At 46.8% G+C, this 13,644-nt stretch overlaps 3 protein-coding genes across 3 annotated transcripts; 2 read left to right on the forward strand and 1 right to left on the reverse strand.

Annotated features, from left to right (window-relative positions):
- The first annotated feature begins 3,582 nt into the window (after positions 1-3,582).
- GGI43DRAFT_415705 (uncharacterized protein) lies at positions 3,583-4,140 on the forward strand. The gene has a single exon (XM_083207177.1). The coding sequence runs from the start codon at positions 3,794-3,796 to the stop codon at positions 4,019-4,021; it is 228 nt and encodes a 75-aa protein (XP_083056443.1). The 5' UTR covers positions 3,583-3,793; the 3' UTR covers positions 4,022-4,140.
- A 6,150-nt stretch (positions 4,141-10,290) lies between these two features.
- On the reverse strand, positions 10,291-11,345 carry GGI43DRAFT_425508 (lanthionine synthetase C family protein; the record flags this gene model as incomplete). The annotated part of the gene is made up of 3 exons (XM_083208519.1): positions 10,291-10,344; positions 10,392-11,210; positions 11,259-11,345. 3 exons carry the CDS (start codon positions 11,343-11,345, stop codon positions 10,291-10,293), a joined length of 960 nt encoding a protein of 319 aa, XP_083056444.1.
- A 489-nt stretch (positions 11,346-11,834) lies between these two features.
- GGI43DRAFT_415710 (EI24 domain-containing protein) lies at positions 11,835-13,609 on the forward strand. Its single transcript, XM_083207178.1, has 7 exons — positions 11,835-12,070; positions 12,126-12,201; positions 12,256-12,721; positions 12,778-12,809; positions 12,868-12,941; positions 13,007-13,077; positions 13,125-13,609. Exons 1-7 carry the CDS (start codon positions 12,000-12,002, stop codon positions 13,226-13,228), a joined length of 894 nt encoding a protein of 297 aa, XP_083056445.1. The 5' UTR covers positions 11,835-11,999; the 3' UTR covers positions 13,229-13,609.
- The last annotated feature ends 35 nt before the right edge of the window (positions 13,610-13,644 follow it).

A 13,644-nucleotide genomic window follows, 5' to 3' on the forward strand; every position in this document is an offset into this window, starting at 1 on the left:
TTATTATTATTATTATTATTATTATTATTATTATTATTATTATTATTATTATTATTATTATTATTATTATTATTATTATTATTATTATTATTATTTATTCTGCTTGCCCAGGCACCCTGCATGCCAAGCAATTGCTTGTCGATCCAGGGTCAGTTCAGGGCGAAACGCGAAATGGAGGGTGGAGAGATGATGTTGAAAAAGAGTTCAGGTGAATGACGGCGACAATTGAACCACACAGCAGACGCTACTCCGGTATATACTTCAGTGCTACTATCACGAATGCCGCATTGGGTAAATAAAAGTATCCATGTACCTACCGTCTACCTAGTCTTTTGCGATAGTCTGCTACAAGCAAGCCTCGTTTTGCAACCCACCGTATTATATTGTGAGAAAAAATGGAAAGCTACCTGTCATCAAGCGCCCGTTTCACAGAAGTATCCGCGATTTGACTTCTCATCGATCGTAAACAACACGCAACAACAACCACCCGTCATCATCACCACCCACCGCCAATGGTGCCTTGCCAGACTTCACCGGACTGGGCCTCGCCTAAGCGCCATCGCTTTTAGCATCATGCCAGGCGCTCCTTCGTGTCGTGTCATGCTAGTCGCGGGCTCCCAATGAGATAAGCTGATGTGCGACGAGACAAAGCGGTTGGTAGTAGTGAGTTAGTATGCAGCAGAGTTTTGATATAGAGATCTAGCAGGTTTCCCCGCCCACTTGTCTCTTTGCCCGACCATAATAGCGCCCTTTGCTCAATTCCGCTTGGATACAAGACTACATTCAAATAAACATTAGACTTGCCCCTCTTTTATTTTTTATTTTTTTATTTTTTTTTGCATGTGGTTGGCGCTGCGGTGGCGGTAAATGGCGTCGAAGTCTCTTCAACCCGCCTGGGTCTGACGTTTGGGACAAAGTCAATCGGGCGGTGGCATGCAGGTCCAGTAGCCGGCCGAGCTACTTGGGGTGCCGCTGGTGGCTGCATTCCAGCCGACGTACCATCAAGGTATCCGCTACTGGCGTGGAGGGCGTCAAAGGCTTGAGGCCGTGACTAAACGTTGGCTGTTAGCTCTTACGCTCTATTCTCAGTCTCTTCTTCTCTCTTCTCTCATTCGGTATTCGGTGTCTCGCCTATCTCAAGTCATGTGCTTGCTTGGACGGAATTGGAATCTCTCTCCTCTATCTCGCCATCGTTCTAGGCACTTCCGAAAAAAAGTCTGATACTATTTTGTGTTGTGTGGCAAAGGATTGGAGAGCTGAAAGGGCGAAGGCACCGTTTTGTGACGTACAAATCTCGACATGATGGGCCAATCTTTCTTATCGCTTACGCCGAAGGAGTCAACTTGGCTCTTTCTTCCCAAGTCGTTTATTTTAGCTTCTGCGTATACCAGTAGGAATCGAAGGCGAAACGCGAGCCATGCTATAGTCTGCGGGGAGCTCGTACGAGTTCTCGTCCATGTCTCTTAGCGGTGCGACTCCCCTCTTCTGCATGTCGGCAGATGAAATGGTAAGGTGTCTTCTATCTTGAGGCTCGTTCTTGATAGGCGCTTCTTGCGTCACGAATTATAGACTAGTTGTCTATCTGGTGCCATTGTAACGGTCGCTGCCCTTGAAAGTGTTTTGGCTTTTGCAGCGATTGTTGCTATATCACAGTATTTCCACTCACGGCATTTAACCTTTCAACACTGTATTTCCCGTCTCAAGTTTACTTCAATTCTAATTCCAGAGGTGGTTGACTATTACACGATTATTACATGTTGCTATGTAAGTATTTGGCCCCGTGCCTCGACTTGTGCTACTAGCACTAACTCTCAAGCGGTTGTGTCAAGTCCCTGCATACTAAGTCTCGTTTTGCATTAAGGGAAAAAAAAGACAAGAGAGATGGCCTAGCAGGGAACCGGGATCCTGTCTAGACAAAGCCCGATGCATGCAAGGCACTTTGCTAGGAGCTCGCACTCGCTACAACCCCGACCGCCTCACGGACTTGAGTTAGCCTCCGACCTGGATGCCTAATTCCTTTGAATCTCTGTGTCAATTTATTGTTGACGGCTTTTGCTTGACAAGTGACGGACGGACCACGGAGTAACTGTTGTGGCTAGTGGGAGTAGCCGTTTGTTGAAGGATGAGTATGAGCCACATTTGGTTACGATGCACAAACAACCCTTTCAGCACCCCTATCAATAGCCTACTAACGTCTAGGTGTTTAGAGCCCGGTGACTCAGGATAGAGTCGTAGTCCGAGTACAGGGTCTTGGTTCGCTGCTCCTCCTGCTCATGCAGTCTCTTGTCTGACGGCTGCATGAGCCTGGGCGAGAGCAAGACTGCGGAAGTCCGTCATGGCACACCATCTTGTCCGACACCCGTTATAGCCGACCCCGATCGGATATCTTGCTGCCGGCATTTTGACCCAATTAGAGGCTATCGTCGCATGTCATCTTTGGGAGCGGACCGCAATACCCGCCAATAGCGACAACCGAGCTTGAGCTCAGAGCAGGTGATGTAGCTCTTTGGCTAGCTAGAGTGCAGGTTAGGCTATTGTTGTAGACGATTTGTCTGAGTCGCCTTCTTTTGCCGCCTCCGCTTACTGAGCTTGAATTCCCTAAGCGGAATACGTCTAAGAGCAACTTGAAAATATACAATAAAATAAAATTAAATTAAATTAAATAAAATTAAATTAATCACGTCAACTCAGTCTCGTGCTGTAATCATCAAAACAGATTAATGTTACTACTAGTAATCAATTACCCCATGCTTACCCCAGCTTCTCCAATTCTGATACAAGCAACAGCTACACTAGAGCGGCAAGCTCTGATGATGTCATTGACGCTTCGGCTCAGTTCCTCGTATGAAAGGTTTTGGCATTGATTAATCAAGCTCCAAAAACTCTCTTTAAGCGCGCGCCCAGGAATTATGAATTGCAAAAATAGGAAGAGCGCGAGGGGAAAAACAAAAGGATGAGAAGCATAATTGCCTAGCTTCTGGTTGCCCCAGATGGCATAATTGCCTGTTGTGGCGTTTTTGGAGCTGAACTTGTCACAACACTCACTACTTGCCATGTATATATTCGCATTCCAAAGCAAAAAGGCAATGATGACTATTCATTTCACCGCGGTACCGCCACGCCGTATAAATAGTATAAAACCGGGGATTTATTTTTTTTAAGGTAAGACGTCTGGCCTTAATTACGGGTAACTGGTACGCAGAAAAAAGCTTCTTAGTAGAGTTTGTTTTGGCTACTTATTGCCCATTCATTCCCGTCTCATCTTTTTTTCGTCTCAGCTCAGCTCAAGTAATACGCCTGCCGCAACTTAAATGGGAGTCATCGCGGGACCTCATTTGTCAACGGGCTACCAATGAGAAGGCTATTTGAAGATTGGAATTGGTTTACTGTTTATTCCTCGAATTATATGTCTTGGAAGGGTGAATGTTGTGTTGTGTTGCTCAGCCACATTGTAAAGGTAGTTTTTCTCATTGTCGACGTTGAAGATGATGCTATCCTATGGAGATTACGAGTAAATTACGCACTTAGATGATCAGATGATAGGGCCAAATGATCGACATCATGGACTCTATACGAAAATAGTAAGGCAACAAAATAATATTAAAAAATAATTAAATGTGAATTTACATGATTCAAGTCAACACGCCCCTACCTCCTATCAAACTGCATTCTGCAAGGCGGAATCTTCCGGCATTTGATATCGACGGGAAGGCGTCTGAATGGCTTTGGGGACGAGGGGGGAACTTGTGAGCTGTCTCTTTTCGCAGATAGATTGCTTGCCACAATTGTGGACATGTTTACAGCCTTGAGACGAAAAGGAATACGCTCATTGCTTTTCCCCTGTTGTCATGCCCAGCAGAAGCGATTTGTATATGTGTGCGTGCTTTGTTCATGCCGTCATGCGCCAGCCACCATTGTTTCCCCCCAGCCACTATCGTCGTCGTACGAGACCCCTGGATCGCGAATTCCTTTCCCTTTTCTCTTATTTATTTATTTATTTATTTATTATTTTTTTAATTAATTAATTATAGTTGATACACACACACAGCGACTACTGCAAGGATCAGGGCCTCGTGGTTAATCGGCGCAGGCAGTCGGCGCCGAAAGACGTGGAAACCAAAAAACAACCTCCGATTCCCGATCAGCTTCGTTTATTGGGGGGGCGGCTAGCTCTTCCTTTTGCGGGCTTTGTGCGCAATGACATTCGTCCACAGGCGCTTCTTTTTTTTTGGGGGGGGGGGGGGGGTAAAAGTGCCTGGTGGGGTTCCGAGTCCGAGTCCGCTTACTCACCTCGGTAAGGAAATGCTTATAAGTGCTATAGAGCAAAACGTGCTTGACATACAGTCAGAAGTAGTACAGTACAGTAATCCTCCGTAAAGCCAATGTTGGTGCAAATACAGGTACTTTGTATGAGCGATTAGGTAGGGCGGGTCTCACTCGCTCATAGCTGCTGTACTTGGATAGCTGTACTTGGATGTGTAATACTGTAGGATGGAGTCCGCTGCCTCAGCTTGCTGTCTTGGCTCTATACACAAAGGGTTCACGACGGGGAGATGACTCGCGCTGTCAGGGTCTAGACAAGGGAAAATCGTTCTAGAAAACTTTCTTTTTTCATTCTTTTCTTCCTTGTGTGGTCTTGTGCTCCCCTCCCCTTCATTTCCCCCCACCCCAGACCAGCGACTCCATTTACTCAAAAGGGAATCAACTGAAGAGTTGCTTTGCAAGCATTTGTGCATACTAGTAGGTAGCAGTACTACTCCTTCTGCTAGCAGTACATTGCATACACATACATGTACATGATAACCAAACGACGAACTACTTACTGCTTCAGTGCTGCGGGATGGAGTCGTCGGCGGAATATGCCGCAACCCAAAACCATATGCTAATTCATGCGAAATAAGGCTGTTCTGTTTGATTTTTACCCAATCCTGAGTGCTGAGTTCCGAGGCTAAGTGTTTAATAAACCTGCCAAAATCTCCACAGTAAAATCCATTGTTTATGTGAACGCCGCGGAACGAATTAGTGATTACCAATCGCGAATAGCCGCGTCTAGGCCTTTTTACCTATTTGCGACTATGTGCGCTTCACTTTTGTTAATACACCAGCTTTTTGGCTTACATATAGAATGGAATCAATTATACTAGTAGCACTATAATCACAATAGGAAAACAGTATGCAGTACGGGATATGCCCCTCAGCAGCCCCTGTTCTCAGCGTTTATGGAATCAAAAAAAAGGCCGCAAAATCGCAATCGCATCTCAATCGCATCACGTCGGCTGCAGCTTGAGCTTGTTAGGCTGAAGCCCAAGTCCCATGATCCTGATCCCCGTACTCCATGCAAGTGGGTTTTGTACGACTTTTGTGTGATTCACACTGCATGCACTGCGCTCTGTTGTTAAAATGCACGCCCTCGTGCACGGGAGGCGAAAAAAAAGGACGCAAAAAGGGAAAAGGCGAAGGCGAGACGGAGACATTGCGCTTCGATCCATCGTTCTAGAAAGAATCGAAAGCAACCCTTAATTTGTTCCCCACAGCGGACGCTTATTCGGTACCTGCTCGGCTGAAGCAAGCCACATCAAAAGTCTCGTTGAAAATTGCCTTGCGTGGATAAGTTTTGCTGCACGGGCAACAGACATGACTGTTTTTTTGCGATTCCGCTAAGGCCGTTTTTGCCGCCCGCAAGAGATGATATCATGGTGTCATTTACAGGGCCTCGCTTAAGTTGTCAATTGTCAAGTCTGTAATATTGCAGCACTACCGGTGCTATTATTAATTTGAAAGCAAATAATTACCTTGCAGGCCATGTGTTACAGAGCTCTGCATGCGCGAATTCTGCTGTAACTCGTACGTTGAGTACATGTTAGTGTCTGCTAGCAGCATTACACATCTCCGAGCGCCCTGGCAACTATTGCCGTAGAGCTATCCCGTGCCTTGAGCTTCGCATGAGACAAGACGGAACAGAGCCCCATATACAAGCATGGAAACTGGAGACGATACATGTATACATGCATACATCGTCGATATTCTCCTATTACCGGCGCCGAGGATTTACGACTTCCGCGGGGGAGTGAATGGGAAAACGCAGCAAGAAAATCCAGGGCGAGCGATACCCGCGCAAGGCTAGCCTGTTGCGAGATTTACAGGCTTGCGGCCTTGGTCAAGGGGGGGCGTGTCTGACTTGATTGTTTTTTCATCGATACATCTTACACAAAACAAAATAAAATAAAAAATGAATAAAACAATAAAATAAAAATGGATTAATCATGGACATCCATATCCAGAACCGATCGCAAACTAGTCATTTTGTTTCTCCAATTTGGAGCTAATAAGGGGGTCGGACACCCTCTCATGGACCCCTTGGAACCTCGCGCTCAGGGCTTCTAGCCTCTCCGATGGGACGGGAGATCGGTCGCCGACCCGGGTATGCTGCTGGTACGTACCTGTGTGTATTAGTTAGACGCCAGCTGCTGGCTTTGCCGAGGGCAAATACCACAATTGGACTGATGTGAGTGGTCAGAAGAGACAGCCCAGTGTGAAGAAACACAGAGTCAGTCGTGCTTAAGTATGGGAGAGTCAGAAAAGCAACGGAAAGCTCCGGTGCTAGGCCCAGACAGCGCGGACATGGCTTTGCAGACCTACGTCACCGAGCCAGACCTCGCGGTTGGTAATCCTGTCATCTGCTTCGAGGTTCCGTTTTTTCTTCATTCTCATGACCTTTTTTTTTTGGGTTTCTCTGGGGTAATAGAGGTTTGAAACAGGCCTTCTAGATCGCGAGGCTAGGCAATCTTCCGGGTTGAATAACTCTTTTTTTTTTAGACTCGTACGTGTGTAAGTTGCTTGTGTGGGCTTCATTACCATTCGTTCGTTAATTCCGAATTTCTGGAGTATAGGAATAAAATATTAAAAAGTGAAACAATGGGAACTTTTATGGTTGTAAATCAGATTTTTTGCCATGATGATGAGATTTCCTGGGGATGATGGTGGACGATCGAATCAGCGTGACGCCTTATCCCCGAAACATCTCCATATGGGTAAGGCAAGGCATGAGGCGATCTGGGCGAGTGTGAGACAAATCTATTTACAGACATAACAGCTGGAATCAATGTTTCTGATGTAGTTACTGGACACAATCACTTTCAATAATTCTTCACAATTCCTTGATTCTCATTTGTCAATAATCACAAATCACAACCGGCGCCAATTGGATATTTTCACAACTAAGAAACAATAAAATAAAAAATAAAAACTATTCATATCCATCTTTCCATCTTGCACACACCCCCTCCACTCTCCTTTCGTCCAGGCCACCCTTCACATCATGGATTTCTGATCGTCGATCGTGGCTCACATCGCTCTTCCCACCCCTTCGGCCCCCTTGCTCTTCAACTCCGGCGCGGCTTCAAGAAGCACTCCGTCGAACGGTCGCCTGCTTCGCTTCAGGCACCATCCACCATCCCTAGAAGCCACACTTTAGAAGGAGGTCCGGCTGTGGGGAGCGTCCCTTGAAGAGAAACCTCGCGCCTTCGAGCTTCCTCCGTCTCCACTATGCCGACGGGTTCCCGATTCTGCCATGGTCCCCGTCCTTGTCTCTCTTTCAATTTTTTTTAAGTTCTTTTTTTTAATTGGTAAATTGACTGCTCCACTTTTGGCCGATTCCTGTCCCGGAATGGCGTTCTGGAAGTAAACCTCGATGCTGACTGGTCAATTCGGCTTCCTAAGCGGAATCTCCGCGGAAACTTGCCAAATTGCCCTCGCGTGACATATCTGCGACTCTTGTGCTCTGGCCAGGAAGAGCAGCTGCCCAGCCCTCCAATCAGCCTCTGCGATTGAGATCCCTCACCCTTTGCTCCGATGAGAGCTCCCTGAAGGAGGACAACGCCCGCGGGTTTACGCCCTTGATTCAGCAGAGCTCTCGTGAGCCCTTTTCATTGTTTACTTGTATTTGCGTCCTTTTCCGGGGCTGTCGTTTCTCATGTGCATTGAACAAACAGCAAACCCCTCTCAGCTTCTCCTATCTCCGCTCTCTCAGCTTTCAGGCTCTGTACAGTAACGCGCCGCTTCGGCACCGACCACCGGCTGCATCCTGCATAAATTGATGGTGTTTCTATTTTTCAGATGCCAGGGTACGTATCGGCGATTGATTGGCTGCCAGGGTCCTTATGCAGGCGAATACGCCATCCCTCTCTCTCTCTGTGTCTGTGTGTCTTGTCTCATCATGCTTGCTTTGCCGAGTTAGATGCGTCCTTCAGCCGACAGCCTTGCCGTGCCCGGTTTACAAATCTGGATGTGGGTCTGATACGACTTTCACATCAAAGACCCCTTGCCATTCTCAAGTGCCGATGTCAGTTCTTAGCCTAGTGACTTTTTGGGCTAAAGTAGCATCAGCCCTGCCTTAGTAGGATGAATTCTGCCATGACGACATACGTCTCGTCTTCCATTTCGTACAGTAGCATAGCACCGTTTTGAACTGTTGCAATAAGCACAAGCCAAGCCTTTCGCCGTAAACAGAAGGGCAACTAGTTGTAGATGGAAATTGAAGTAACAATCGCTCCAAAATCCTTCGGCCACCACTAGTGACCTGCGATCTTTCCATCAGCCGTGTGGATCTCCGAAACTTGGGCGTCGTCTTGCCGAGCCGGCATCTCGCAATGTTCACGGCGTGTGGGTCCCCGCGGGAAAGGCAAGGCAAGGCAACGGAGCCACCGACGCCCAGTGTTTAGACACAAAAACTTAGTTTGACAGTCGTCTTAGTTCCATGCAGGTTGCCCATGGAACAAATCTTAGATTATCAGAATTGGAAAGCGGTTGTCGGCAATGGCTCGGCAAAGAGCAGATCATGGATGGCAGCTTCATTGGACGAGCCACGGGTAACGGCATCAAGAATGCCATTGGTGACATCATGTTGCCTGTAACCGACGTTCGAGGCCGGAAATAAACAAACAAGGAAGGATATAGAAACATTCGATACGCGTGTAGTCCACGATTGGGCGTGCACATCAATTGTTCTCGAAGCTATCGATGCATGTAATATCATCCACAGGTCCACTATATCTTAGTATTTATTTATTATTTTTCATTTTATTTAATTATTTTGCTTTGCCCGGCTACTCTGTAGTGGTTCTCACCTACATACACACCTCTCCTTGAAGAACTTTCCATGCAAGATGGCGTCAAAGGGCGTTGAGAATTTTGGTAAGATTTGGTTGGGCAGATTCAGCCAGAGATCGGCTACCTTCATCGGGCGATTGGAGTCAAGCGGCTACTTTTGCGGCTACTTGGCGGCTGCTGGATAGGAATTAGGAAAGAAACGGGAGAACATTAAAAACTTTCTTGCTCGCAATTATGGAGACGTGTTGGGTTAGATTATGGCTTTTTCATGTGAACTCGATACGTTTTCATGTGAACAGACCGTTGTGCGATTCTTGACCATATATCCTACGAGGTTGTCGGCAAATGTACGTCATTCTTGCTCATGTTATATCGTAGGAACGTAAATGCCCCGGGAATAATAAAAAAAGAATGTTGAGATAGCCGCCTTAGCGAAACCATACTCCTTCGTAATAATCCACACATATGTCCATCAGGGTACCTATTGCCTATGCGAAGCCACACTACGCGCGTCGGTTCCCCAAAGCCTTAAATAAAGTAAATTTCTCGCGATAGAGACCAAGATTCCTACCAGCTTATCGCCAACTATATACTCCAAATAATACTCCACCGTTGAATCAAAGATGTACGGTTTGCTATGTAAATATTATGAACTGCAGTGCATGTGGCTTATCGTAGCAGATAACCAGCCACGGCAAATACATTCAGCCTCCATGGCAAAAATTCTCAAGGTCTGCTAGGAATTAATAAAGTCAAAGTGCATCGACATTCTCAACAAATCATTAACACGTGAAATACATCGAAGGTATAAGAAAATGCGATGCAAATACTAACACAAGAGCGAAGAAACATCAAAAGCTGACATCGCGAAGAACTTCGTCTATAGCGATGCTAAATATAGCACATGCCCCTCTGGCCATAATGGTGCACAACAAAAAAGTAAAATTAAGTCTCATATAAAGTAAATAGTAGGCTCGAGACTTGGTCGTTTACTTTCCAACTAATCAATATATCCCCCAGCATCAAATGTCTGTCTGGATGAGCATTAGGGGATCCTCATGTTCACACATTGCCCAAGTCCAAGCCGCGCTGGAGTGGTACTTGAACGTGATTGTTGTGTCCTGGCCGTAGTCTGTGCGCTTGAAAATTCCTGGCTCGAGTCACTTGGCTTCTTCAATGGCTTCAACCGTCGCCAGAGAGAGGAAGTGCTCTCTGCGCGGTCCACGAGGTAGAGCCCTATTGAAAGATTAGTATAAAACTACTTAGAAGAGGACAAAGAATACCAACAGTGCATTTCCCAAGATGCCGTGGCAGAGACTGGGCTCCTTTTTGATCAATCCATATTTCCAGATAGCCTCTTGCGCGTTGGCTATGGCAGCATCGATTTGCCCTTGCATATCAGGAAAGCAAGGCCGTATAGCTTTGAGAGAGAAGACAAATCCCGGGGCGCCATGGCACCATTGCATTAAGAATAGATTGTCATCGCCAGCAGGTGCAAAATTTCTGAGCCAGTTCCCATCCACCTGGAGATCGAGTATAGCACGAAGCTTGGTCTTTAGCCTCGGTGCTAGAGAAGGCGTAGTCACTACTAGCTGCGTGATGATTCCAATAGTACCATGGCCAGCGCCGTTCGTTTCCAAATCATAAAACATCCACCCCCTCTCGTCCTGGTCGATGCTATCCGAGAGAATCCTTTCAGATACCTGAGCAATGGGGCCTTCGAGAAGAGCGGCGCTCTGTGGGATATAGTGGCGCATCAGCCTCAAAAAGTAGAGCGTACTGGCTCTGCCCTCCCAGAATTCTGACCCATACGGATGCTTTTCCGAGTCTGGATAAGGGCCAAGTACAGTCGGCATGTTGGACAAGAAGGCCTTTACATCATTCTCGTCTTTGCTCAAGCAGGCCATGAGTGCGTCACGGGCCAATTTCTCGCAGCTGATTCCCACTCGGGTGGTGATCTTGACCTCGCCTCTGTCCCCTTCCAGATACTGCTTTGTCCAGTACATAAGAGGCTGGCCTGCGACCTGAACATCTGGATAGAGGTCCGCTAGTCGAAAAAAGAGGTAGGCAAGGCCAGTCGGTCCTCCAGTGTATCCACCAAACTACTGGTGAACTTCATAAGTAGGCTGAGGAGGCGTCGTCTTGAGAACGTGCTCCAGAGACGCCTTCATCAAATCCAGAGGCTCATACCCCAAAGACCGCAGTGGTAGATCATTTGGCATGTGCTCTTGCGCCATGATTTCTGCAATCTGGGGTCTAGGCTCAGTGCTGGAGCATCTTCATGCGGTCAATGGAATGCACAACAGCCACCTGAGTTTTAAAGCTAGAGACGGCAGCTATTGATTTGCTAATCTTGCTTGTTAATCAGGACATGTACCCTGGAGGTGGAGATTGATTTACCTTGGTAGCCTGACTCTTGCCGCGCGTGGCACCTCGGCCGCATCCTGAGTTGGCGCCGCGCGATTTGGATTCCTTGTCAGCCTGGGAGGGCATATCTGCTGCTGGCCATTGGTGCGAGCTAAATTGCTGGCAAGAATCTTAGCCAGCGGTTGGATGTAAGTGGTTGAATTGGTGTAAGAAGAGGGAAGACAGTTTGGGAAATAGCTTCATATTGCTAGTTTAAGAAAGAGTTGAGGTCTGGCGGAGGGCCCCACGTGCACATGCCAATGACGACACTATTGCATTTTGGGAATATTACCTCAGCCAAAGCAAGCTCCCCACCTAAACAAGCTTTGAAGCTGTGAGACTGCACGCCGACGAGATAATCTGCGTTTAGGCTATACAGCATTAGAATTCCATTGCATCTCCAGTTTTCATTTGAAATCAGGCTCTTGAGCTTTTTACAAAGCATCTCCTAAAACGGGATATCCTGGCGCTAGCGTGACAACCCAATGTCTGAATCTGAGCACAAGCTGCGCAATCGCGTCGTCGATTCCATCAGCAGGAGGGCCGAAAATGCTCTGTGAGTGCTCAGGACCATCATTAGAGTAATTAATTGGGATACTGATGCCTACTAGCACAGAAGATTATGGCAAGGCGAGGGCAATGGCCACTGATGCCGTCCAGAGCAGGGCATATCTCTATCCCATAAAGGTGCAATAGCGACATCATATCCAGTAGCCATTAGTCTAACCATCAACATGATAGGGGATTTTCTACTTCATTGGCCACCGGAGCTTGTGGCAGCCATTGCTCGACCGAGTTGTTCCTTATGGCACGCTCACGGCCTCTGTGATTGGGGCCATGTTTGTTATTACCTATCTCCCTCAGCTCGCCGTCATGGCACTTTTCAATGGCCCATTGGCAGTGTATTCGACAGTCCTCCTCACGCTTAATGAAAGTTCCATCATCATTCACATGATATCTCGCACCTGGCTACTCCAAGAATCTCTCATGGACACCTTTGATGGCACACTAGTTGCCAGACACGCAACGGCCGTCGTCCAGCAAGGCCGAGAGGTTCATGCTGGTAGCGACCCTATGAAGAAGCTGGGCAAAGTATTCAAGAAGCGATTCGAGAAACTGAGTCTCACGGCAATGGTTCGATACATCATGTATCTACCACTAAACTTCATCCCTGTCGTGGGCACCGCAACTTTTATCTTTCTCCATGGTTCGTGAGCCAATATCTTGAATTCATGACAACTTCTTTATTAACACCTGAAGCAGGAAAACATAGAGGAAACATTGTGCACAGCCGAGTACGTCTTCTCTCCAGTAATACTACCTAGCATAGTATATGCACTAACAAACTCAAAGTATTTTCAGCTTAAGAGCTGGTCTGAATCGCAAAGAAAGGAGTGGATCAATACCCATAGCGGTGCCTATGCATCGTACGTTTTTATAAGTTGTTCCTTTTCTCGCCCGATACGCAACTCTAATGATTAAATTGTCGCAGCTTTGGTGTTGTTGCAACTCTTCTAGAGATGATTCCGGTCGTGTCCGTCTTTTTCTCATATACAAACACAGGTACGAATACGTCGCTAACTAATTTGCTTCATTACTGATTTATCTAGTTGGTGCTGCTCTTTGGGCTGCTGATATCGAGTCTCAAAATAACCCCATGGTTAAAGAGACTGCCCCAAAGCTAAGACAGGCCGCAGCCGATAGCTTTGAGTGAGCTATGTTTCATCTCCCAGCCGATTAGGACCTTGCCAAACACGATGCCAATGAACGACCAAGGACACGGAACAGGGATCATTACAATGTTTGCTGCCAGGCAATCAGTTAATTTTGTATATTGTCCAGCCACTATTGAAACGCGTCTGGGTCTTCTATTTATGGATATTTCGGGAACACCCGTACTCTTTAACGGGCTCAACCTGGCAACGTAGCTGATAGCATGTAAATTGAAGTGACTAGATTTCGGCATTTTATGAGACAAATTCTCACTGGCACCAATGCTACGGATATTTTCAACCAAGACCGAACCTCTTCTATGGTGGCAACTCAGGGGATCTCGTCTCATAATGTCTTACCCTGATGCATACTAACATGTGTCTTACTGGGCGGAGGCTCTTTTGTCTTTGCCCTTGA

The sequence above is a fragment of the Trichoderma evansii genome, assembly GCF_050947405.1.
Source record: "Trichoderma evansii strain SZMC 28006 chromosome Unknown GGI43scaffold_26, whole genome shotgun sequence".
Classification (NCBI taxonomy): Eukaryota; Fungi; Ascomycota; class Sordariomycetes; order Hypocreales; family Hypocreaceae; genus Trichoderma; species Trichoderma evansii.